This window comes from Panthera tigris, chromosome B4 (genome assembly GCF_018350195.1).
Source record: "Panthera tigris isolate Pti1 chromosome B4, P.tigris_Pti1_mat1.1, whole genome shotgun sequence".
NCBI classification, from domain to species: domain Eukaryota; kingdom Metazoa; phylum Chordata; class Mammalia; order Carnivora; family Felidae; genus Panthera; species Panthera tigris.
In genome coordinates this window covers 24,058,314-24,085,068 of record NC_056666.1, presented here as the reverse complement: position 1 = coordinate 24,085,068, position 26,755 = coordinate 24,058,314, and the positions used below count along the sequence as shown (strand labels likewise).

Here is a 26,755-nt window from a genome sequence, read left to right as displayed (position 1 = left end):
CAGTGAATAGGCCCAGCTCATCTTCTGATACATGGTAAACATTAAATAAGGTTGGCTTTTGCTATCAGTTTCAATTCTATCATTTCCACGCTTGGTGACATGAAGCATATATATACATACTGCTTCTATAATATTCTACAGCTATATGACTAATCCTGATGAAACTCAGCTTTGTTAATAATGACACCTGATGGAGAAGAAAATAGCTGTTCTCCATTTCTCTGACTGGAGGTGTTTGTTTCTATGCAGTGGCCAACTTGTCTTTTTAGAGTAGAAGCTGCTGAGGTTCACAACTGCCTGTCACTGAGTCTCCTGTCTTTCCTCTCTCTCAGCGGGGCTGCCTCACAAACATGGCAAAAAGCTGCACACAGTGATTCAGTGATGTGCCGTTAGTTTATTTGAGAAATGTTGGCAATTTATGAAAAACAGCCTCAGGTTCATTTCAAAGTGTTTGCTGTGAGACTCAGTTATGTGGCTTCTGTGATTTACTTTAAGTTAGAAAAAATGAATCCCTTAGGGCTGTCTTAAGACATATCCTTGTGCCCTCATTTGCGCCTCAAACTCAGAAGACCCCACACGAACTCATTAACTTACCCCCTCCTCATCCTTCTAGATCTATCCTTTCTTGTGTGTTCTGTGCCTCAGTGCCTCACACTGTCTTCCTCCCACACATCCAGCTCTCAAACCTCAGTGTTTTAGTATCATTTTCTTTTTCCTGCTCTCATGACATCACCCCTTGCAGCTTTATTTAAATAATAGTAATAATATTAATAATAATCTCTGTATAAAGTGTTTTATTCTTTAGTCCTTGGTGCTAGATTTTGTTGTAATTTTTAAGGAAGATGTTTCAAGATGCCAGCTTGGTCAAAGATATCTACAAAAAAAAATGTCCCCCATACCTTTTGACATATTATGCAAGACTGTAAAATCTGCCAAGGTGGAAAGTCTCTAGAATTTCTTAAAGTATTGGAAAGTAAGGCAAAAGAAAGTATTATATATATATACCACACTCTAATAACACGAAGAGCATTATACATTACAGAATGCTTAAACACTACTTGTACGTAATACTTTCTTTTATATACTTTCATATATACTTTCATATATATATATATATATATATACATATATATATATATATATATGTACACACACACACACACACACACACACACACAATGTTTCAGAAGCAAGGGAGGTAAACAGAAGTCCTTGTTCTTTAAATTACACTTGGTCCTGGGGCGCCTGGGTGGCTCAGTCGGTTAAGTATCTGACTCTTAATCTCAGGTTAGGTCACGATCTCACAGTTTGTGAGTTCAAGCCCTGCATCTGGTTCTGTGCCGATGGCACAGGGCCTGCTTAGGGTTCTGTTTCTCCCTCTTTCTTTGTCCCTCTCCTACTTGCTCTCTAAAGAAAGAAAGAAAGAAGGAAGGAAGGAAGGAAGGAAGGAAGGAAGGAAGGAAGGAAAGGAAAAAGAAAGTTTAAAGAAATAAGAACCAAAAACTTAAAGAAAAAATCACACTTGGTCCCATAGACGAGCAAGTCTCTGTGAATAGTTTGTCCTTTTTGGTGGAAGCGACACTCCTGGATTCATCCCCTCATTTCCCTCCCTGCTGCTACTGCCCCAGTTTGCACCCTTAGCTTCTCTCACCTCCGCTACCACTTCTCACCTGGACATTCCCAAAAGCTCAATGGTTTCCATCTCCTCCCAAATCCAGAGCTGTCTTTCCAAACGGCAGGTGAGATAATCCGCCTCGTCTCCTCAAACCCCTCCATGGGTTTCATTTTTGAAAGCCACAGTAGGGGCTTTCATTTTTGTGCCCCCAACCTTTGAAATCCAAGGCTCTCCATGTGAAATAGTGGCTCCTACAGCAGTGATTCTCAGCTCGGGGATTTCTGTTGATCCTGACATGGCCCAGGAGGCAAGTTCTCCACCGAGACTCCCTGGGCAGGACTTGTGGACACTCCACGAGCTTACTAGTCACTTCCATGAGTCTGTCTAAGGCTCCAACCAAACTGATCTGGACTTCCTCCAAGGACTCTTTCCAACCTCCATGTCCTAGCTAGCTCTTCACCTTGAATGCCCTTCTTCCACTTCCGTCTCATGAAGCGCCAATGCCCACCCCTGTGCGAAGCCTTCCTTTAATAACCCTGTTGAGTAGGAATCATTCCTTTCTCTGTGCTTGCCAAGCAGCTCGCTTGTCTGTCTCTTGAGCCTTTACTTCCTCTGCCTTGAATTTTAATCCATTACTGACTGTCACTCTTCCCTACTAGATTCTAAACCCTTTGAAAACAGGCTTCACACCACGTTGGTCTTTGTTCTCTCGCTGTGCCTTGCATATGGCAGAGGTTTAGTAGCTACTGAATTGAGTTTCTAAATAGCTCTCGGGGCAGGGGTGAGGGCAATAATTGGTGATATGGTAGAAGGCATGCCGGGACCTCCAGCTGGGCTGGAAAACCTGGAGAGTGGGCCACCACAAAGGGTTATCACAGGTAAGCAGCAACCTGCTGTGGGGAGGGATTAAAGGAGTCAGTTTACATCACATAGAAGCATACTTTGGAGTATTAGGGCTTTTGGCAAGCCCTCTCAGCTATGACATCTCTAGAAAATTTGACAGTGTTAGTGAGGAAGAAGGTTGCTTTCTGAGAATTTGGTAGGCACTCCAAGGGAAGCCAGGCAGGCTCTGGTTACATGTGCCATTTTGTTATAAGGATGTCATAGGGGACCCTGTGACCACTGGGGAACCTCTTGATCTGGGGACAAGAATTGTCCATGGATTTCCTCCACTTTAGAGTGAATCTTTGAGAAAATGTATACTCCCAAGTGAGGCAAATTTCTTTCTTCAACTTAAGCCCATACACATTATGCCCAGGGCTTTCCACTGGCCCTACAACCTTATTTGCCAAAGATAGTGTGCCTTTTGCTAATAAGTCAGCAAGATGGATGCTCTCAGGTAGACAGGTGGCAGTCCCTCATTTTTTGGGACTTCATATTTCGCTATCCCACTTAGTTTATTTAGTTATAATACCGTTTCAAGAACTATGGCCATTGGAACAGACTCTATGTTCCACAGTGAATGTTCTAAGCTTTGCTCTCAAATAATAGTCTTTAGTACAAAAGTGTGTGGGTGTTTATTTTTCCCAGGTTCAGGGTAAGTAATTTAGTGAGCTTTTAAGTCATCATTGGCGGAGGATGCTCCGTGACTCTCAGCACTTGGGAGTCCCAGGTGTATTAAAGGTACAATAATAGACGCTTACTTTTTGTGCTAGAGAGAAAGAAACTCAAAGAAGAGAGAAGTACTGTGTACAGGCCACCTCTCTCAAAAGCATGAGAATTTTGTTCTTGTTCTGATCATCTGAGCAGGCACCTTCCAAGCTGTTCTTTTCTTTTCTTTCTTTCTTTTTTTTTTTTTGCATTGTCTCTCCCTGCTTAGTGCATTGCCTCCTCCTTATGCGTCTGGTTTCATTCAGATCTTCACAGGGAAAAAAGAAATTGGGCATGGGAGAAGCACCTGAGGACTAGAGGCAGAGGCCAAGACCGGCTCACTCTGGGAGGGGGCTATGCCTGCCTTTAGCCTCCCATACCTAAATGGGTACCAGTGATCAGAGAGCATAAGCAGTTCTACAGTTGGGCACTGACCCCAGCCAGCAGACTCAGGGACAGCTATCCCGCTGACCTGAGCCTCAGCCGGTCTATCTCGAGTCTTCCATGAATCAGGCAATGTGCCCCTGACTCTGCCTTGGTAACCCCCACCCCTCTTTCTACATTCACGGGCTCTCTGCATGTGAATGGGCCTGGGTATTGCAGAGCATGCCTCACGCATTCATTCTGGTCTGGCTGCCTGCACGACCAGTGCTGACAGACACTCCCACACTCCACTGGCCTCTCTCCTCGTCCCAGAATAGAAGTTGTGCCAAGACGTCTAGGGGCAGAGCCAGTGGGAAGCTCTTTCTGGGCAGCATCTGGCTACCTGGCAGGGCATGGGGGGCACTTGGCCTCGGATGAACTCAGGCTCTCTCAGCTGCCTGAGTGTCAGAGCTAACCATTGCTGTTGACCTGCCATGGTGTAATGGGAGAACTGGGAACGTTGAGCTTCCTTTGCACATGGTCAGCAAAGCCTGGGGCTTATTTTGCATTCTATAATTTTTTTTCCTTTCTCTTCAGACCTGCATATGTTTTATGCTAATCAAATATAACCTCCTTTGCTTTTCTCAACCATCTACTGCTTAGTCTTTGGGGAAGAAAGAAAAGGTACTCTGCTGCATCAATCAGAACTATGTAAACAAAATTATCATGGAATTATAACCATGAGATGATGTTATCACAAGTACGTCTTGCTTTCAGTGGGCTGTATCAAACCCCAGACCCATGCTTGCAACACTAATAAACTATAAGGGTGCAAATTTACTTATTGGTTTCCTTAAGGCGGTCAATATTATCCTTTTATGGAGCATGAAAGCTACAGATCCTCTCCCTGGAAAACTATGACCTGCTAAGAGGTTTTAAACAACTTTGGTAGTTGGTTCAGAGATTCTAGGAAGGTCATTCCTGAGTCCTCTGGCCAACCACGGACTGCAGTTAGGAATCTCTATTGGAGAAACATTCCGCTTGGGCCACTTGATATGGGAATTTGATTTCTTTTTGTTGTTTACACATAATACACATGTGTCAATGACCACACAGGCAAGGCACACAAACACTACAGAAATGGGCTCACCTGTGTTCTAAGAGTTCTTAGAAATTGTGTGCAATTTGCTTTTATATTTAGCTTTCATGCTTTACGTAGTTAACAAGAAAAATGGGCATACCTCTCCACGCCGCTCAGTTTCCACTTGTGTTTCCGGGACATCAGTAATCCCCCACCCCAAGCTGCCTGCAAAAGGAAGATCATACAAGGAAAAAGGTAGTGGGTTTTCATTGCCTAGATTTCTAAAGTTTGGTGTCTTCCAGAACAGTGAAAGTCTTGTGGGGTGAAAGTGATCTCTTCAACCCCAGGCAATTTAGGGGGTTGGCCACCTTATTCTGGTACTAGATTTGCAAAGCTTAAATTGGAGGCTGTTCTAAGGTTTTAGGTTCCACACTACATTTATACAAGTGGAAGGAGACAAATTGGGGGGCACATTTTTTCTGTCTGCATAAGAAAAAAGATCCTTTCCCCAACTTATCACCACCACTCATAGTGCTAATGAAACTCATGATCTCAAAATGAGAAACCCTATTGTCTCCCCAGTTGGCATTACAGAGGATGAGCTAGGTACCCATTAGGCTGCTTCTGAGTTGTAAGGAAAACTCCTTTGACGAGTCTGGATAATTCCAGAGGAAATAAGCAGCTTCATGATCCTATTTTACTAATGTGTACTTTTGGATAAGATAATTTCTCTACCCAAAAAAGAAAGAAAGAAACAAGCAGGAAGAATGTGTACCAGTCAATTCCCTGAGCGATAGGAACATGCTTTTTAAAAATTTGTACTCAAGTTTGAAGATTTGAATTAGTGTACTGATGTAGTGATCTCTTTTAAAAAAATGTCAAGATGGAGATTCATTGGAAAATATTGACATTCTTTGTGGGTAAAAATAATCCTGGGATAATTTTAAGGAAAAAACCCCCCACCTATTAGGGTATAATTGCTTTATTTACTTATTTTTTAGTTTGTTATAATTTCAGGATGAAAAATTACCCAATTTTCCAAATGGGTACTATTTTAAGAATTTTTCTAATCTAATTATAAAAGTATAAACATTTAAGATAATACAAGTAAGTGCTAAATTTGATATGTTTCAAAGGAAGCAAATACGATTAGTTAAGAAATCTCTCTATTTTAAGTAGAAATCCTGGAGGGGAGACAGCAGCGTCCGCTCGTTTAGGACACACAGACATTGTTATTTGTAATGTTGTCAAGTTAATCCTCTTCCTGAATCAGCTAGCAAGGTTTAACAGGCTCTCCAGTTCTGAGACCCAGGTCAGAATGCTACTGGAATTGTTCAACCTTTTCGTAGTGTCTTCATTTCTAAAACGGATGGGGTCATTGGTAGCCTAAGAAACAACTCACGCTGTGAATCAGGGAAGGAAAAGAAGACTGATACCCGCCATGCAGGATAACACTGGGATAGTGGAAATTTACCTGGTTCAGCCTTAGTTAGTAATAATGGATTAGTAACAAACATTTTGCAGGTAACAGCTGATCTTTGAGCCAGACTTTGATTTACAGTGGTTGAAGTTTAAATCTTTTCATTTTGTCCATGGAAAACTTGACATTTTTTCATTTGAAAATGCTTTGGTGGGCACATCTTCATTTTAGTGTGCCCAGGCCTGGAGTCAAAACATTTCAAATATGAAGTATCTTCTTAAGTGACCCAGCTAAGAAATTGGAAATTGGTGTCCCATATCTCCTAGCAAGCTGTCAGGTCTGCTTTCCTCTCCAAATATACAAATACCTGACTTGAGTTTGAGTTTTGTATCCTTTGGGTTTCCCATGGAAACGTAACTCCTTTATGCCTTTTTGATCATTCTCACAGGGAAGTACAATCTTCATGTGTGTGACTGTGTATGTATGTATGTAGGCTGCATTCCTCCGTGGGTGTTATGGGCCAATGAACCGAGAGCTAAGTGCTCAGCTTGGATACTGGTCATAGAAATGAGAATATTATCATGTTGGGAACATTAATGCATCATCAGCCTCCAACTTCCTCTAGTCAACATTGTGTGCTATGTGAGTTGTGTGCTGCTTTGTCTCTGCAATCTTAAAATCTTAAATATCCCTATTCTAAAAAGAAGCTCCCAAAGGAAAAAAAAAAAGAGAAAAGACAGACTTCATTCCACGAGCCCCAAATGAATAAACATGCAAGGGCATTTTAGTGGCAGTTCCTATGGGATACTCACATCCACATGCATCCAGATCTTGTACTTTTTGCAAATGTCAGCGACCGCCAAGAGGGGGTCAAATGCTCCATACACAGTGGTCCCAGCTGTGGCACTCACAAGGAAAGGAACAAATCCCTATGCAAACGAGAAAGCCCCAAATAAGGTCAAATAGGGCTTTGAGAATTTTTTCAAACAGCTGATGAAAACAGTAGAAATTCTCCCCCATCATCTGCAGTTTTGGAAACATCAGCAGGATCATCGACACCCTGGAGCCTGGAAGGACGTTCACTCTCCAGGATCTGAGTTCTCCAGGCCATTCTCTTGGACCTGTCAGTCAGTCTCATGAGAACAGACACTCTGGTTCTCAGAAGAGGCTGCACTGGACCCATAGGTGAGGAAGCTTTGTGGTGCCCACAAGCCATTTATTTATTCCAGGTAGATTTCCCCCCCACCTTGGCCCACTCTCTGGTCTTCCTTTTCTGTAACAGTCCTTTAGAGTGAGCAGACAAAAGAACAAAGAGAAGGAAATCTGACCGGCCCATTATTCCTAGTTGGAAAATCCTCAGATATAAATTTATTTGGTGTCTTGGGTGGGACGGGTTCGTGTGAGACTATATAATAAGCCATGACTATATATATAAGTCTTATATATATAAGACTATATAATAAGCAGTCCTCTGGCCCTGGTTAAGTGAAAATTGCTGGAAGAAGGTAGAAGAATGTCTCAAACAGGGTGTGAACATAGCGGGAGATGTGACAGGATGTTACAGAGTCTGTCTTTAGGTGGCAGCAAAGGTTTAATCTTATGGTTTGTGCTACCAGGAGTAGTTCCACTTCAGAAACAAGGGGAAACTTCTGGCCACTGTGTAGGAAATAAAAAAGGCATATGAAGAGGAATAATTTTTCCTGAGTTGATAATAATAAAATGTATGTTTTCTGTTGAACTAGGAACTGTAGGTTATATCCACTAAAAGTTACATTTAGGGGTGCCTGGGTGGCTAGGTCGGTTGACCATCCAGCTCTTGATTTTGGTTCAGGTCATGATCCCAAAGATGTAGGATTGAGCCCCACGTCGGGCTCTGTGCTGAGCATGGAACCTGTTCAAGATTCTCTCTCTCCCTCTTCCTCTGCCCCTCCCCTCCTCATGCTCTCACTCTCTCTCTCAAAAAAAAAAAAAAAAAAAGTTACATTTAAGGGAGTTCTACAAACAAGCTCTCTGGTTTGCAAACCATCCAGAGATGTAAATGACTTTCTAGGTCTCCAGAACTTGCTCCTTCTAAGACTTCTAAATTGTTTCCTAAAAAATAAGATGCTTAGAGAGCCAATCGTATCCATATTTGTAGGCAGGAAAAATGGGCCCCTTTCAAGTACCCATACAACGGTAACTCATGCTGCGTTAACATTGTGATGTTTTCCACTTGTGAAAATGATCTTTCAAATGTATGTCTGTTTAATGTCAACCCTCAGCACAGAGAAAGACAAATGCTTTAGAAATTCTTACAGCATCACTATGTGCATTACCACAGTGTATATTATTTAAAGAGCAACTTAGACCTTTCCAAAGCAGAGTCTACAACTCAGAGTCATAAACAGTGACTGGATGCAAAATCCCACATTCTCAGTAAGGCTTGGAGGTTGAGAATTGAGTCCTCTTTTTAAAACAAAGCCACAGTGTGTTCTCCACTGGACGAAAACAGAAATATGTACCTTTGGTTTGTTAACTCTCTACAAAAACTTACTTTCTGTTTGGCTTCAAGGATCCTTCTTTCAAGATCAGATGGGATCATTTTCCCTCTGAAAGGAAAAATAAATACATTGTAGGTTTGCTTCAAATACGTTACTTTGTTGTCCTTACAAGCAGCCACATCAGGGTAAAAAGTTCAACCCTAAACTGCTGATAAAAATGATCTGTTAAAACAACTCTGTGGCTATTTCCAGGCAGAAAGACATTTCCTCCCTGAATGATGCAGGACTGTGATTTCTGACACATTTAGGAGAGTCCTGACCACATGTCCCTCCACTCTGCACAGAACGTGCTTTTTAGGCCATCCTCTTAACTCAGCTGAAACAAGCCTGTTTCAATGCAAGACAGTTGGCAATGAAAAGAGAGTGCAGAAAAAAGATTTGCATTCCCAGTCTTTAAATGAATGGAGCTGCAATTTCGTATATAGATGACATGCCAAGAAGAGAAAATCCATTATGAAACAACTGAATGAAAATATTAAGAAAGCTACCTAATTACGTGCTGAAAGCATAAAGCAAGCCAAGAAAACATGGGCTCAAATTTCAAACGTTTAGATACATGGGCTCTGGAAAAAGAAACATCCTTTCATCCCTGAAATGTTTCTTTCCTAAAATAAAAACAAAGATAGTGCTTTGCTAATTATAAAACTCCATCATTATAGGAGGCGTCTTGGGTGGCTCAGTTTGTTGAGTGTCCAACTCTTAGTTTTGGTTCAGGCCATGATCTCATGGCTCATGAGTTCGAGCCCCACATGGGGCTCTGCACTGAGAGTGCAGTGCAGATTTCTTTCTCCCTTTCTCTCTCTGCCCCTCCCTGGCTTGCTCTCTAAACAAACAAACAAACAAACAAACAAACATTAAAAAAATTTAAAAATACATTATTATAATAATCAAAGGAGTTGATTTCCACAAGAAGCTAGATGTAGCTAGATGTGTAATTCTTAGTCAAGTTGCCTAATTTCTCGGTGCCTATTATTATCATCCCTGGAACATAGTGATAATAATATTACTTATGGAGTGATGAGGTTTAAATAAATTAATACATACAAAAGTATTTTAAAAGTGCTTGACATGTGGGAAGCACTCCGTAAGTGTTAATTTGTATTGTTGAGCTTGTAATGCACTGTGACATGTATATCCCGAGTCTTTGGGGAAAAAAATAGGGAAAGGACAGAGTAGTTGCATGGTGACAGAGGCAGAAAAATATTTTTTAAACCAAAATACCTCTCTTGAGATTGCTAAACTGGATAAACTTCTCACATCAGGATCATCGATCTAGGGTGTTAAAAGGCAATTTGAAAAATAAATTATGGGCAGGAGGTTGTCACAATAAATGGCTGGGAGATGCTGCTGGCATTTAGGGACCAGTGATCAGGGTTTGGTATTTGTCACTAGTTCAATAATTTATTTGTGGCTGTTCCTGTGACTTTAGGTATAGAGCAAACATTGAGCTACTTTATTACATCTTCTAAGCTTTACATATTGAAATATATTATTAGAAGTTACTTTTCTAACACCCATTTGAGAAAAATATGTTACTTTTCTTTAAATTTATTTTATTTATTTTTATTTTTTTACATTTATTTATTTTTGATAGAGAGAGACAGAGAACAAGTCGGGGAGGGGCAGAGAGAGAAGGAGACACAGAATCCGAAGCAGGCTCCAGGCTCCGAGCTGTCAGCACAGAGCCTGATGAGGGGCTCAAACTCACAAACTGCCAGATCATGACCTGAGCTGAAGTCGGACGCCTAACTGACTGAGTCACCCAGGCACCCCTTTTCTTTAAATTTTTTTAATGTTTATTTATTTATTTATTTTTAATTTTTTTAATGTTTTTATTTATTTTTGAGACAGAGAGAGACGGAGCATGAGCAGGGGAGGGGGAGAGAGAGAGGGAGACACAGAATCCGAAGCAGGCTCCAGGCTCTGAGCTGTCAGCACAGAGCCCGACGCGGGGCTCGAACTCACAGACCTTGAGATCACGACCTGAGCCGAAGTCGGACACTCAACCGACTGAGCCACCCAGGCGCCCCTGTTTATTTATTTTTGAGAGAGAGAGAGACAGAGGGCAAATGGGCAAGGGGCAGAGAGTGAGACACAGAATCTGAAGCAGGCTCCAGGCTCTGAGCTGTCAGCACAGAGACTGATGTGGGGTTCAAACCCATGAACCGCGAGATCATGACCTGAGCTGAAGTCGGATGCTTAACAGACTGAGCCACCCGGCCTCAGTTAGAAGGTTACTTTTCTAATGGCCATTTTATAAAAATAATTTTGGCATTATATAGTAAGTAGGTAAGTTATATTTTCTGTGATTTTCATGTCATTTCATGAAGGAGATGTCACAAAATAGTTGGAATATAAAACAGATATTAGGCCTGAAAGCATTAAGAACCACTGATTTATGTGAAGCTGTTTTCCAAAGGAAGGCAGTTAAAATGCAATTATCTGGAAATGGTAATGGACAGGTTACCAATGGTCAGTCAGGCTGGGTTGGAACAAAGGAGAGTAAACGAACATCTGGTGCTGAGGGTATGATTCCAGCTCAGAGCAGCCTACCTCTGGGGAACTTCCGTGAGAGGGGGCTTCTGAAGGAAGGGCAGAGGGAACGGAAAGGCAGGGTGGTGGGGCTGGGAAGAGGAACTCGCTGCCTACATTTCTCCCTATGCTTCACAGCTTGGTCCCAGGGGCATCCCCCAAAGCAGTGATTTTCAGTCTCTCCTGGATCAGGCTATGCTCAAACACCTTGCTTCAGCACCGATATAAACAAAAGGTGCAGATTTCAGAAGAGATTCAGGTATTATATTCAACCTTTACATAAAATTTTCAGCCCATTAAAATTGCCATGGTATTTTTGTGGGTAAACACGGACACTGAGGGAGACTCTCAGAAACTGTTGCAAATCCCAAATTTTGCCAACCACCTCTGCTTTTGGAGAGTTTTGGGTAGACTAGTTTTACAGCTGCTATTTGCTCGTCTAATCACATCCGGATAGTTTTATTAAGCATGCGGCAGTAAGGTGTCACCAAGAAGTCACAGACTAGGGTACATTAAAATTACAAGGGGCTGGAGACCTGTTTCTAGTCTAATTGTCTCATTTTTCAAATGAGGAAGCAGGCCAAGAGAAGTGAAGTGAGGCCCAAGATCAAATGTGGGTAAGAAGTTGGTTGTTACTAGAAATAAAACACCGAGCTTCCTAGAAGGGCTGAACAGATAGGAAACAAGCCTATTTAGAAAGATTAGAGTCTTGAAAGATAAGATAAATCCTTGCAGATAATATCTGACTTTCATGGATCAGAGGTGTCTTTCAAGTCTGTCGGGAAAGCAGTAATGAGCAGACAGTCTGTTCTATTTCCCTATCAGGGAGCTTTGGGGCAGGCTTGTCGAATAATCAAGTTTAAGTGGAAAGCGGTGGGTGTGGCTCTTAACAAGGCAGGTTCCAGCCTTTCTTAGGCTCTGTGCTTAAGATAACCTGCTTTATCCACTTAGGAACCCAGAGGACACCTCCCCTACCCTCCCCACTACTGCTTCACACACTGCAGGTGGTGCTTTCTCTCACAAACAAACAAACAAATAAACAAACATTTAAAAATAAAGAAATAGAGATTTTAGCCTAGTAGCATGTTCAAATAATTGTGTGACATACTAGCCAAGTACCGTTCATATGACCTATGGTTTTGAGCCATCATGGTTGTAGGGCAGGAGCAGAAGGGGCTCTAGACATGGATTGTGCATTCCTTGTCTGTCCATGTGCTGTGGGGTAAGAGAACATTGGGTGACAACTCGCAGGGTCCTCTGAGGAATAGAAGTGGTCTGGCCAGGATTGGCTTTTCCAGACAAGCATCTCGGTGCAGGGAGGCTTTGGACAGCGGCTGTTGCATTCTGTTTGTCTAGCCTAAAAGTCACTCCATAGTGGAGCACCTGGGTGGCTTAGTTGGTTAAGTGTCTGACTTTGGCTCAGGTCATGATCTCGCAGTTGGTGGGTTCGAGTCCTGCATTGGGCTCTGTCTGTGCTGACAGCTTGGAGCCTGGAGCCCACTTTGGATTCTGTGTCTCCCTCTCTCACTACCCCTCCCCTGCTCACGCTCTGTCTCTCTCTCTCTCAAAAATAAACAAACATTAAAAAAAATTAAAAACAAATAAAAGTAGCTCCATAGCAAAAAGGTGTATCTTTAATGTTTACACCTTCCAGCCCTTAAGTGCACAATTATGTAGTGACTGATGCTTTGCAATGCTGCTCTCTGTTAGGTGTTAGCGTTTTAGAAAGGACTGGCATTTGAGTGCAGACTGTTGAACAGACGTCTGCTATGGATGTGGCTGCCTTGCACAGAGATTTCTGATTTTGCCACAGTCTGCAAAAATGTGTGTAATGCTATAGGGTCAGATAACTTGACAGTTTCCTGGGCAAAATCCCACAATAGCAGCTAGCATTGCCACCAGGAAAATCTTCTCTTTGTGGGAAGAAGCTAAAGACACAAATTATACCACGTGTGGATTTTGGACCCAGATTCATGGCTAACGTCCCATACGAAGGAGAAAAGCTATCTTACAGAAAGGAGCATGTTACTAGAGGGTTGATACCTCTAGGCAGGCATCCAAATGGTCACAAATCAGGTGCTTGAGTCACTGGTGACCCTGCTCGTTGGCCCTGATGAAACTGCAGTAATTCAACCAGCTTTTCTTAAGTGAGTAGAGCTTGGCTCTGTCCACAGAGATATGTATGCAAAGAAGAAAGCATGTGTGACTCCTTCCTGTTAGAAACTGATTAATATTATGATCACTGCTAATAGCAATACTGCTGTCAGAGATGATGAATTGTCAGCTTCAGAAGCAGTCACTGCATTGTGCCTTATTCCATGATCTCTGAGCCTCATGCCAACCGTACAAGAGAGTTATTGTTTTGACCTTGCAGACAAGGAGACTGAGGCTCAGAGAGGCAGGTGACCGTGGCTAAAATTTGGAACGCGGAGGCAGAACAACTTGCTTCTTGCCCCAGATCCTAGGCTAATTGTGTGTACTTGAAGAATTAGGTTCTCCCTCTACTCATTCATAAAATGATGACAAAGTACCTCTCTCATAAGGTTTACATGAGGATTAAATGAGATAATAAATATAAGACATGATAAAGCACCGAGTATAAAACTCAATACATACGAGATGGTCTCGTTTTCACTAGCAGTAATTCTAGGAGTCGTACGACTTGTAGGATGTCACACAGCTAGCAGAGGGCAGACCGAGAAACCTTGAGCTGTCTGACATCGGAACCCAGGTTCTTCGCACCATACACTGGATGCCTTCCAAAGCTTTTATGGGGTTCAAACAAAATATCTGCCCCTCTGCAAGGCTGAGTTCTGGAACTGTAATGTATGTAATATCAATACTATGGCTTTTTGGAAGCCCCTCAAAGTGAGTAGTTCCCTGATTCCAATTCTATTTGTTATTAGCACTGTTTAGTAAAGTAAAAACCTATCACCTCCTACTAGAATATACTGCTCCGTCATCTCTTTTTTTAAATTATTTAATGTTTTTATTTATTTTTGAGACAGAGAGAGACAGAGCATGAGCAGGGGAGGGGCAGAGAGAGGGGGAGACACAGAATCTGAAGCGGGCTCCAGGCTCCGAGCTGTCAGCACAGAGCCAGATGCGGGGCTCGAGCTCACAGAGTGTGAGATCATGACCTGAGCTGAAGTCGGCCGCTCAACCAACACAGCCAGCCAGGTGCCCCTGCTCCATCATCTCTTGATGGTACTGTTCTTTCCTGCATAGCATCTAAATGCTATAGGACTAATCAAAATTTGCTAGGTTTTCTACCTAGTATTTTTACCCAGTCAGTGCTAAGCAGAACTACTTCTTCCATATAGATTGTGATATAGGAACAGTAAAGGGAGCTCATGGACCCAAGCAAATTTTCAAATTGCCCAGACTCTGTGGTGACTCGAAAATCTCAGACTCTGTGGTGACTTGAAACACTTTTACCGGAGAGATCCCCTGGGGAGAAGAGCTCCCTATGTCTCCACATGGCTGTTGCTGGTGTGCGTAACCTATCCAAGGACAGACCCGCAAGATAGGCTAACAAACAAAAGTCAAACAGATCAGGGGCGCCTGGGTGGCTCACTTGGTTTAAAGAACCCAACTCTGGACTTCAGCTCAGGTCATGATCTCACTGCTCTAGAGTTTAAGCCCCACATTCGGCTGCGTGCTGACAGCGTGGAGCCTGCTTGGGATTCTCTTGCTCTGCCCCTCCCTTGCACATGCTTGCTTTCTCTCAAAATAAATAAACTTAAAAGAAAAAGTCAAAACAGTACTTGTATTACAAAACCAAACCCTCTGCCAAAAATTTTACCATAATTAGAAACAGTAAACTTCCTTGGTCCCTTTAATATGTAGTTTGATTTGGAAAAAAGAACTTTAACAGATAATCATATTTTCCTTTTAAGATTTGTTTTCCAATATGCACAATGAGATCACTTAGCATTATGGCCAGGATATGGGAGCAGGATATTTTTCGTGATTTTTGTATCTAATTCTAACAATTTCTTAAAAAAGATTTACCTTCTCCAAAAGCATTCACTTCACACACACACACACACACACACACACACACATACACACATGCACACACACACACACATTCAGTCACTCACTCACTATGCAACAATTCAAGTGATGTGCAGTTGAGGACCCCAAGCATGATATGGTAAGGAGCTACTTTTGTTTTCATATGAAGCCTCCAGATTGCTGCCATTGGGTGCGAGCCTTAGAGCGCACAGAGAAGTGTGTGACGAAGGAAAGTTGTCTGAGGGCAAGAAGGTATGCTGGCCATCTCTCATCACTGCCTCAACTCCCCAAATCTGCCACTCCTCTTCCCTGAACACACTGGTAAGAGAAGAAGTGGATGATAGAAGTTCAATCACCATGTAAGGAAACATACTTGGCTATTCCAAATAAGTTTTGAATCAAGGAGGAAATAAAAACTACAATTACAGAACATTAAAAATTAATGACATGGGAATACTACATATAAAAATATGAGAAACATCCTAAATCATTCTCAGAGGAAAATGAATAGCCTGACATGCTTTTGAAATTAAATAACAGGGAATAAAAATAACTAAATATTTAATCCAAGAAACTAAGAAAATAAAAACAAACAAGGTAGGCAGGGGGAATGAATGAATTTTTCAATGAATTAGAAACTTTAGAAAGTAAACTAAATTAATAAATTCAAAAGCCAGTACACTGAAAAGATCAGTGAATATACAAGTATCTGATTAGTTCAGTAAAAAGAAAACATGTAGGGCTGCCTGGGTGGCTCAGTCAGTTAAGTGTCCAGCTCTTGTTTTTGGCTCATGTCATGACCTTACCATTTGTGGAACTGATCCCCATGTGGGGCTCTATGCTGACAGCACAGAGTCTGCTTGGGATTCTCTCTCTCCTTATCTCTCTGTCCCTCTCCTGCCCCTCAAAATAAATAAATAAGCATTTAAAAAAATAAAAAAGAGGGAAAATATCACATTTGAAATAAGAAAAGAGGTTATGGAAAAAGATGTTTTAGAATTATAAAAAAATTAGATGTAGAATTTTATGCTAATCTTAAATTTTTGAGTAAATATATAATTTTTCCCTGATAAAATATGTTAAAAGAAATGATTCCAGAATATGTAGAAAATTTAAAAAGACCAATAACCAAATAAGTGAGAAAAAAGTTGCCCAAAACCCATCACCTAAAATGACAGGCCCAGATGTTTTAATAGTGAATTTTAACAATTCTACTATTGGGAGGTAGTACGCTCTAAACTCTTACAGAGAAGACAATGGGGACCTGTTGGATCATTTCTAGAAACTAGCTAATACTAAAAGCAAAATCTGTCAAAGGTAGTTCAGAAAAGCTTATCAGCATATCTTATAATATAGCTACAAAAATCTGGAATATGTTTTAAAATATACAGAGGAAATTACAGATTAACATCGAACCAAGTACAAATTGTTGCAAGAATACAAAGAATGGAAGGAAGGGGTAAAATAATAATTACTTTCTGTACCTATACATGAGTAAACAGAAATAATGTGTAAGAAGAAAAATACAGATCTTTACCAAAGAATGCAAAAAATATCTGAATAAATGGAGAGACACATGTTATTTGATGAGAAAACTCAACACTGCAAATACGCAGAATTGATCTCAACACAATTCCAACCAGCTCTCCACTGGGGGTTTTAGGGGAATGAGAATCTGAGAAAATAATTCTAAGGTACAAGTGGATGAAAACAATATTAAGAATATTCAATTTAAAAAAAAGGGGAGGGTTTAAAAAAATAAAAAAAATTAAAAAAAGGGGAGGGTATAGATTTTTCTTTACTAGAGTGTAGAACATATTATAACACTATAGTGATTAAAAAGTATGGCAATTGAGCCAAATGGGCAAATCAGTGGAACAAAAGTAAAATTAGGAAGTGATTAAAGAATAATTTTTTGGATCTCACATGGTGTTGAGACAACACCTGGCAAAAACTAAGCGGATAAAAAATAAAAAATAATTAGGTACCTCTCAGACACCATATATCAAAATAAATTTCAGTTAGATCAACTATTAGAATAATAATATAAAGGTTCTAGGAAAAAAGATGAATATTAACATGTACTAAGAATGGGGGAGACACCCCAGAGGTAGAAAATGGATAATTGATGATAGCTCTGACTACCAAAAAATGAGGTATTTTTACAAATACCATAAATAAAATTAAAAAGCAAACGATACATTTTGGAAAATATTTACAGCATATATACAAAAAGTGTTTTGTGTTCTTTTTCACTAATGAATGACTGAAAAGAATAAAATGCTCAACTTTGCTAATTATCAAAACTTCAAATGAAAATAATAAAAAACCAGTTTTCCTTTACCAAATTGACACAGGTCACTTAAAGGTTTTAGTTCCTAGGACTAGTAAGAACATGGTGAATAGTCAGCCCTGTACACTGCTTAGGGGGAGTGTAAATTGGCTGGTTCTTTTCTGAAGGGCAACATGCCAGCAAGTATCCAAACTCTTAGTGCAGACATAGTCTGGGGCTCAGAAAAATTCTATTTTTAGGAATTTTTCCTACGAAAATAATATAAGTATGCATGCAAATATTTAGCCACACTGATATTTATATTAGCAATTTTTTTAAATAGTAAAAATTTAAAGTAGCTTAAATGTCTAACAACAGATTTGTTAAGTAATATAAATTCCAAACAATAGATTATTAAATAGTAATTAAAAATGATATTGGAGGGGTGCTGGGTGGCTCTGTCAGTTAAGCATCCAACTCTTGATTTCGGGTCAGGTCATGATCTCATGGTTTGTGAGTTGGAGCCCCACATCAAGCTCTGCATTGACAGTACAGGAGCCTGCTTGGGAATCTGTCTCTCTCTCTCTCTCTCACTCTCTCTCTCTCTCTCTCTCTCTCTCTCTCTGTTGGAGATGCAGGAGAGAAGCATCAAAGAAAAGACTTCAAAAGGGAAGGGCTGGAGAAGGTGCAAGGCCTTAGGGCATGTTTACACAGCTGAACGCTGCTGTGGCTCAGCTCCTAAGGAACAAGAAACAGGAGAGAAGCATCAAAGAAAAGACTTCAAAAGGGAAGGGCTGGAGAAGGTGCAAGGCCTTAGGGCATGTTTACACAGCTGAACGCTGCTGTGGCTCAGCTCCTAAGGAACAAGAAACGTAAGGAACAAGGAACGCCAAGAGCCATTAACATTGTCCAGGGCCAGATCCTCCTTCACACCTGACCCTTCCTAGTGTTATAGAAACCAATTCACTCGAAATTCAACCATGAAAAGCTAAACCATTAGACTGATTGACACACTTGCTTAGCGGACTTTATGCACATAGTCTTTAGCAATTATCCTAATAAAAAGAAGCTTCATTCTGGAGTTGGGGCCTCATTCTGACTCATTCTGAGTATGAGGACGTTCACTTAACTGCACTTTGCGGACTCATCTTTTGTGACTCTGGCCATACTCCCTGCAACATCTCTCTCTCAAAAATAAATAATAAATAAACATTTAAAAATGATATTGGAGAATTTCTAATGACATGAAAGTTGCTCATTATATTTTATTATGTAAAGCAAAGTTCTAATCAGTAGGTTTTATATTTAAATATACATAATATGTTTGGAACTATATACACCAGAGTATTAGGAGATTATGTCTAGATCCTTCTATTTTCCTATTTTTTATAATGAATATATTCTGTTTCTAGAATAAGAAAAGAATCTTGTTTTTTTTTTTTTTAAAGAAGGGGCTATCCATTACCTAATACCATATACAAAAATTAACCCAAAATTGATCAAAGACCTGTATATAAGGGTTAAAACTATAAAACTCTTAGAAGAGAACATAGGACAAAACTTCATGAGATTGGATTTGGCAATGCATATTTTCATGGATATGATGCCTAAGGCACAAACAAAAAAAAGGAAAAATAGACAAATTGGACCTCAAAAATTAAAAACTCTTGTGCAATAAAAGATACTATCAACAGAATAAAAAGCATCCTATAGAATGGAAGAAAGAAAATAGTTCCAAGTTTCTGTAAAACTTGATAAAGGATTAACATCCAGAATATATAAAGCACTCCTTCAATACAACAACAACAATAACAAAGACCCAAACAACCTAAGTCAAAGGTAACCAGATGGACCTAGAGACACATATATGACATTACATCCAACAGCAACAGAAACACATTCTTCTCAAATGTACATGGACATTCTTCACAATAGATCATATGCTAGACCACAAAGCCAATCTTAACAAATTTAAGAAGATTTAAATCACATCAAGTATCTTTTCCAACCACAGTGGCGTGAAAGTAGGAATCAATAAAAAAGAAGAAAATTGGAAAAATTACAATAAGTATGTGGAAATGAAAACCACACTGCTGAACAACCAGTAGATCAAGGAAGAAATAAAAAAGAAATCAGAAAATATCTTTGGACAAATAAAAATGAAATACATCATAACAAAACTTATGAGATGCAGTAAATCAGTTCTAAGAGGGAACTTAATAAAAATCAATATCTCAAAATATCTGACTTTATATCTCAACGAACTAGAAAAGTAATAACAAACAAACCTAAAGTTTAGCAGAAGGAAGGAAACAATGAAGATTAGAGCAAAAATAAATGGAGACTAGAAAGATAATAGAAAAGATCAACAAAATTAAGATCTGGCTTTTTGACAAAAAAGAAACAAAATCGACAAACCTTTAGCCAGACTAACCAAGAGAAAAAAGGGAGAAAAATAAAATTAGAAAGGAAAAAGGAAACATTACAACTCATACTACATAAATACAAAATATCGTAAGAGACTACTCTAAAAAATATTATGTCAACAAATCGGATAATGTAGAAAAAGTGAAGAAATTCCAAGAAACACACAACCTACTGGGACTGAATCATGAAGAAACAGAATTTCTGAGGAGACCAATAACAAGTAAAGAGATAAAAGCAATACCCAACAATTTCCAACAAAGAAAAGCCCAGGACCAGATGCCTTTATAGGTAAATTCTACCAAACATTTAAAGGGTTAATGGCAATCCTTCCCAAACTCTTCAAAAAAGTTGAAGAGGAAGAAACATTTCCAAACTCATTTTATGAGACCAGCATTACCCTCATACCAAAGCCAGATAAGGACACTACAAGAAAAGAAAATTACAGGCCAATATCTCTGATGAACATAGATGCAAAAATTCTCACAAAATACTAGCAAACCAAATTCAACAATACATTAAAAGGATCATACACAATAATCAAGTGGGATTTATCCCTGGGATGTAAGGATGGTTCAACATCTGCAAATCAATCAATTTGATACACCACTATAATGAAGGATTAGAATCATATGGTTATCTCAATAGAGACAGAAAAAGTATTTGACAAAACTCAACATCTTTTCATGATAAAAACTCTCAATAAACTGGGGTTAGAGGGAACCCACCTCGACATAATGAAGGTCATGTATGACAATCCAATTGTACTTAATGATTAGAAGCTGAAATATTTTCCTCTAAGATCAGGAAGAAGGCAAGAGTGCCCACTTTTACCACTTCTATTTAACATAGTACTGGAAGTCCTAGCCAGGGCAATTAGGCAAGAAAAAGAAAAAAAAAAGACATTCAAATTGGAAAGGAAGAGGTTAAATTGTCTCTGTTGCACAGGACAGGATCTTATATATAGAAAACCTTAAAGACTACCAAAAACCAGTTAGAAGTAATAAATTCAATAAAGTTGCAGGATATGAAATTAACATAAAAAATCAGTCCCATTTACAGTAGCATGAAAAAGAATAAAATATTTTGAAATAAATTTAACCAAGGAGTAAAAGATATGTATACTAAAAACTATAAGATATTGATGAAAGAAGACACAAATGGAAAGATGTACTGTGTTCATGGATTGGAAGAATTAAGGTTGTTAAAATGTCCATATTACCTAAAATCCTCTCCCTATCAAAATTCAAATGGCATTTTTCACAGAAATATAAAAAACTATCTTAAAATTTATATGGAACCACAAAAGAGTCCAAATAGCCAAAACAATCTTGAGAAATAAGAACAAATCTGGAGGCATCAGATTTCCTGATTTCAAACTGTATTACAAACATATTGTAATCAAAACAGTATGTTCTGGCATAAAAATAGACACATGGATCAATGAAACAGAACAAAGAGCCCAGAAATAAACCCATGAATGTACAGTCAAATTACCTTTGACAAAGGTGTCAAAAATACACAATGTGGAAAGGATAGGCCCTTCAATAAATGGTGCTGGGAAAACTAGACAGCCACATACAAAAATACGAAACAGGATCACTATCTCCACCATGGACAAAAATTAACACAAAATAGATTAGTGACTTCATTATAAAACCTGAAACCATAAAAATCCTAGAAGAAAACATAAGCAGTAAGCTCCTTGACATCAGTCTTGGCTATACATTTTTGGATTTGACACTGAAAGCAAAGGCAATAAAAGCAATAATAAACAAGTGGGACTACGTGAAACTAAAAACCTTCTGCACAGATGGGGTGCCTGGGTGGCTCAGTTGGTTGAGCATCCGACTCTTGATTTAGGCTCAGGTCATGAGCTTGGGGTTGTGGGATCAAGCCCCTTGTTGGGTTCCACACTTGTGTGGAGTCTGCTTAAGATTCTCTCTCTCTTCCTGTGCCCCTCTCCCCTGCTCTCTCTCTAAAATAAAATAAAACAAACAAAAACCTTCTGCATAGCAAAATAAAAGATCAACAAAATGAAAAGGCAATTTATGGCACGGGAGAAGACATTTGTAAACCAAATATCTGATAAAGGATTAATATCCAAATTATATAAAGAACTCCTACAACTCAATAGCAAAACCCAAATAAACTGATTTAAAATGGGCAAAAGACGTGAATAGATATTTTTCCAAAGAAGACATATAAATGACAAACAGGCATATGAAAACGTGTTTGACATCATTAACCATCAGGGAAATGCAAAGCAAAACTACAGTGAAATATCACCACATACCTATGAGGATGGCTATTATCAAAAAGACATGAAATAATAAATGTTGATATGGGTGTGGAGAAAAGAGAACCTTCGTCTGGTGCAACCACTATGGAAAACAGTATAGAGGTTCCTTAAAAATTAAAAATAGAACTACTGTATGATTCATGAATCCTACTCCTTGTTAAATATCCAAAGGGAATGAAGTCAGTATTGCAAAGAGATATCTGCATTCCCGTTATCACTGCAGCATTATTCACAATAGGCAAGATTAGGAAACAATCTGAGAGTTAATTAGTGAAGGAATGGATAAAGAAATGTGATACACACACACGCACGAACACACACACACACACACACACACACACACACACTGGAATATTATTCAGCATAAAAAGAAGGAAATTTATGACAGCATGGGTGAACCTGGCAGATACTACACTAAGAGAAATAAGCCAGAATAGAAAGACAAATATTATATAATTTCTTTTTTAAATTTTTTAATGTTTATTTATTTTTGACAGAGTGAGAGAGAGAGACTGAGTATGGGTTGGGGAGGGGCAGAGAGAGGGAAAGGGAGACACAGAATCTGAAACAGGCTCCAGGCTCTGAGCTGTCAGCACACAGCCCGATGCGGGACTCAAACTCATGAACCGTGAGATCATGACCTGAGCCCAAGGTGGACGCTTAACTGACTGAGCCACCCAGGCACCCCAATATTATATAATTTCACACACACACACACACACACACACACACACACACACACACACACGTGTGTGTGTGTGTGTGTATATATATATATACAAATATATATATACAAATATATATATATATATATATATATATATATATTTGTATATATATATACTTGAAAAAATCAAACTCATAGAAGCAGAGAGTAGAATGGTGATTGCCAGGAGCTATTGAGTGGGAGAAATGGGGAAATGTTGCCCCAAGAGTACAAACTTTCAGTTATAAGATGAGTAAGTTCTAGGGATCTAATATAAGTTCTAGTAAGTCTAATGATGACTTAATAATGTTATTTTGTATAGAGTTTGTTAAGAGAGTAGACATTAAGAATTGTCACTACCCCCTTCCCCCCCACACACAAATGGTAACTGTGTGAGGTGATAGATATGTTAATTAGCTTGATTGTAATCATTTTACAATGTATGTATATATATCACAAATCATCATACTGTGTACACTAAATATATATAATTTTTATTTGTCAGTTATACTTCAGTAAGACTGGAAAAATATATCTTCAAAAAAGTAAAAATAAGCAAGTGAAATTGTTTTTAAAAATGGGCAAAGGACTTGGATAGACATTGCTCCAAAAAAGATGTACAAATGGCTAATAAGCACATGAAAAGGTATTCGACATCACTAATCATTAGAGAAATGCAATCAATATCACAAGGAGATACTATCACACCCATCAGTTTGGCCGCTATTAAAAAAAAAAACAAAACAGGGGTGCCTGGGTGGTTCAGTCGGTTGTGTCCGACTTTGGCTCAGGTCATGATCTCAGAGCTCATAAGTTCAAGCTCTGTGTTGGGCTCTGTGCTGACAGCTCAGAACCTGGAACCTGCTTCAGATTCTGTATCTCCCTCTCTCTCTGCCTCTTCTCCACTCACGCTCTGTCTCTCTTCCTCAAAAATAAATAAACATTAAAACAAACAAACAAACAAACAAACAAACCAGAAAGTGTTGACAAGGATATGGAGAGATTGGAATGCTTGCACACAGTTGGTGGAAATGTCAAATAATGCAGCCACTATGGAAAACAGTATGTCAGTTCCTCAAAAAATTAAAAATACAATTACCATATTGTCTATCAATTCCACTTCTGAATATATGCCCAAAAGAATTAAAAGCAAGGCTCAAAGAGATATTTGCATACACGTGGGCATAGCAGCATTATTCACAATAGCTAAGATGTGGAGGCATACCAAGTGGTACATACATGCAATGAAATTTTATCATTCAGCCCTAGGAAGGAAGGAAATGCTGACATTTGCTACAACATGGACCATCATTGAGGATATTATGCTAAGTGAAATCAGTCAATCACAAAAGGGCAAAAACGAGTCAGGTACCTAGAGTGGTCAAACTCATGGTGATCGAAAGTAGAAAGGTGGTTGCCAAGGGGTGGGAAGAGAGGGGGGATGGGAGGTTTTGGTTTAATGGATGTAGAGTTTCAGTTTTGCAAAGTGAAAAGAGTTTTGGAGATGGATAATGGTGATGGGTGCACAACAAAATGAATGTACTCCATTATCACTGAACTGTCGATTTAAAAATGGTTAGGATGGCAAATTTTAAGTGTATTTTACCACAATTTAAAAACTGGGGAAAAGGGGACAAAGGACCATGTTCAACCAGTAAACACTAGGAGCTGTCTTCTGAGTCCAAGCCCTGATTCTTCTTCACTTCCCAGCTAAGTGATCTTGGACATGATGCCCCTCTTCCAGGGTTAGGAGTCAAAGGGAGGAAGGTGGACTTACCATACTGCTGAGGACTATTGTGTACATAGAAACTTCACAAACTGTGTCAGCACCAGGTACGTGTGAGGGGATATACTCTTCTGTGTCTCTAATAAATGCATTAACTAGATCAATTGTATAAGGTGCTCAGGAGTCTGCCTGGCACATAATAAACACTCAGTAAGTGTCGGCAATTATTATTTTATAATCCTTCCTGATATAGGACATAATGAAGTGCATACACCTCTAGCACCTCTGAATTCTCTGCATGTAAACCCATAGGAAATATGACACTTAGAGGGCTTACCCCAGCCCTGCTCAGTAGTAATTGATTCAAGGTCTCTGCGAAAGCTATCCTATCACAGTGCACTCAATAGCTCCCCGGGGATCTGAAAGAGTTAATTAGCTTCCCTAACTGCCTTCAGACACTGGCCACAAGTCAGCTAATTTAATAAAAGAGTATAATGACCCCAGGTTATTTACATTTTCAATTGTTTAAATCAACAGAATGACAAAGTGTGGTACTTAATAAGCACAAGGAAATGTTATCTAACTGTAATTTATAAAGCTGAGAGATGTGTGAAAATAAAAAAACTAAAATTTATACAAAAACATAAGCGTTCACTTTGTGGTATACAAGTGTTCATCATAATACCTAACAGAAATCTTGAATTACAAGGATGGCCAGTGACTCCTCTAGTCCTCTGCCAACCAGGTATCACCTGTCTTGCTCAGATTTGTTTTCTATAAGGTTTTACAACAATTTAGATAATTTAAAGGAAACCCTGAAGGGAGGAATAAGAGATGGAAAGATGGGGAGAGAGTGCTAGAGAGAATTAATTTCTTTAAAAAATTTTTTTAAAAAGTTTATTCATTTATTTTGAGAGAGAGAGAGAGAGAGATAGAGAGAGAGAGAATCCTAAGCAGGCTCTTCACCATCAGCACAGAGCCCCATGAGGGGCTAGAACTCATGAACTGGGAGATCATGACCTGAGCTGAAACCAAGAGTCAGATGCTTAACTGACTGAGCCACCCAGGCACCACTAGAGAGAATTAATTTCTAAATGCACCTATGAGTCCATACTCATGGTAAATACACACACACACACACACACACACACACACACACACACACAGAGTGAGGAGAGGTCTTCCTTATAGTAGAATGACAGGAACTGATAAATAGAGAAGGAGTGATGGAGTTAGAACACCACTGTTTTGCAACCATCATAGTCATAATTCGGGCAAGAACCTTCAATGGATGCTACATTAGTGAGTGAATGTTTCAGGAGGAGCTGAATATTTATATTGTCGTGAAGCATCTCCTAGAAGATAACCTGCAAAGTAAGAATAGTCATTTTGCAGGGGAGAAATCTGGCAGACACTACCCTAAGTTGACATTACTAATAACATGACAAACCTCCTGAGGAGGAACAACTGAGAAAGACAAGGATCACCCCCCTGGAATTCCTGCCTAAAATGCATTGCTTGGATCTAACCATGAGGCAATATGAGACAAACCCAAATTAAGAAATATTCTTCCAAATAAATATGCTCTTCAAAAATATCAATATCATGAAAGACAAAGGAAGAATGAGGAAACATTCCAGATTAAAGGAAACTAAAGACACATGACAACTGAACATAATGTGCGATCTTGGACTGGGAATAAATAGCTCTAAAGAATATTATTGGGGCAACTGATGAAATTTGAATAAGGTATATTGATTAATAATTGTCTTGTGTCAAGGGCAGATCTCCTGATTTTGATCATTGTACTATGGTTATGTAAGTGAGTATCTTTGTTCTTAGGAAATGCACATTGAAGTATTAAGGGGCAAAGTGGCCTGATGTCTTCATGGAATTCTTAAATGGTTCAGAAAAATCTGTATCTATAATATACATATAATTTATATTTGTAATATTAAAATATTTATTACATTCAAGATATAATATTGAATTATATACGCGGAGAGAAACAGAACTCTAAAGCATGCATACTGAAACTTTAAATGGATTAAAGACCTAAATGTGAAACCTGAAACCACTCTGACATTAACCACAGCACCTTTTTCTAGATATGTCTCCTAAGGCAAAGGAAACAAAAGTGAAAATAAACTTTTGGGACTACAAC

General features: G+C 39.2%; 1 protein-coding gene across 1 annotated transcript in view; it reads right to left on the bottom strand.

Moving 5' to 3' along the window:
* Positions 1-26,755, bottom strand: part of GAD2 (glutamate decarboxylase 2) — an 84,354-nt gene that overhangs the window by 24,206 nt on the left and 33,393 nt on the right. The window contains exons 9-11 of the mRNA XM_007081308.3: positions 8,603-8,657; positions 6,882-6,998; positions 4,810-4,874 (exon numbers count right to left, since the gene is read on the bottom strand). Of these exons, the coding sequence (XP_007081370.1) occupies positions 4,810-4,874; positions 6,882-6,998; positions 8,603-8,657 (237 nt within the window). The remainder of the gene's footprint in view (positions 1-4,809; positions 4,875-6,881; positions 6,999-8,602; positions 8,658-26,755) is intronic.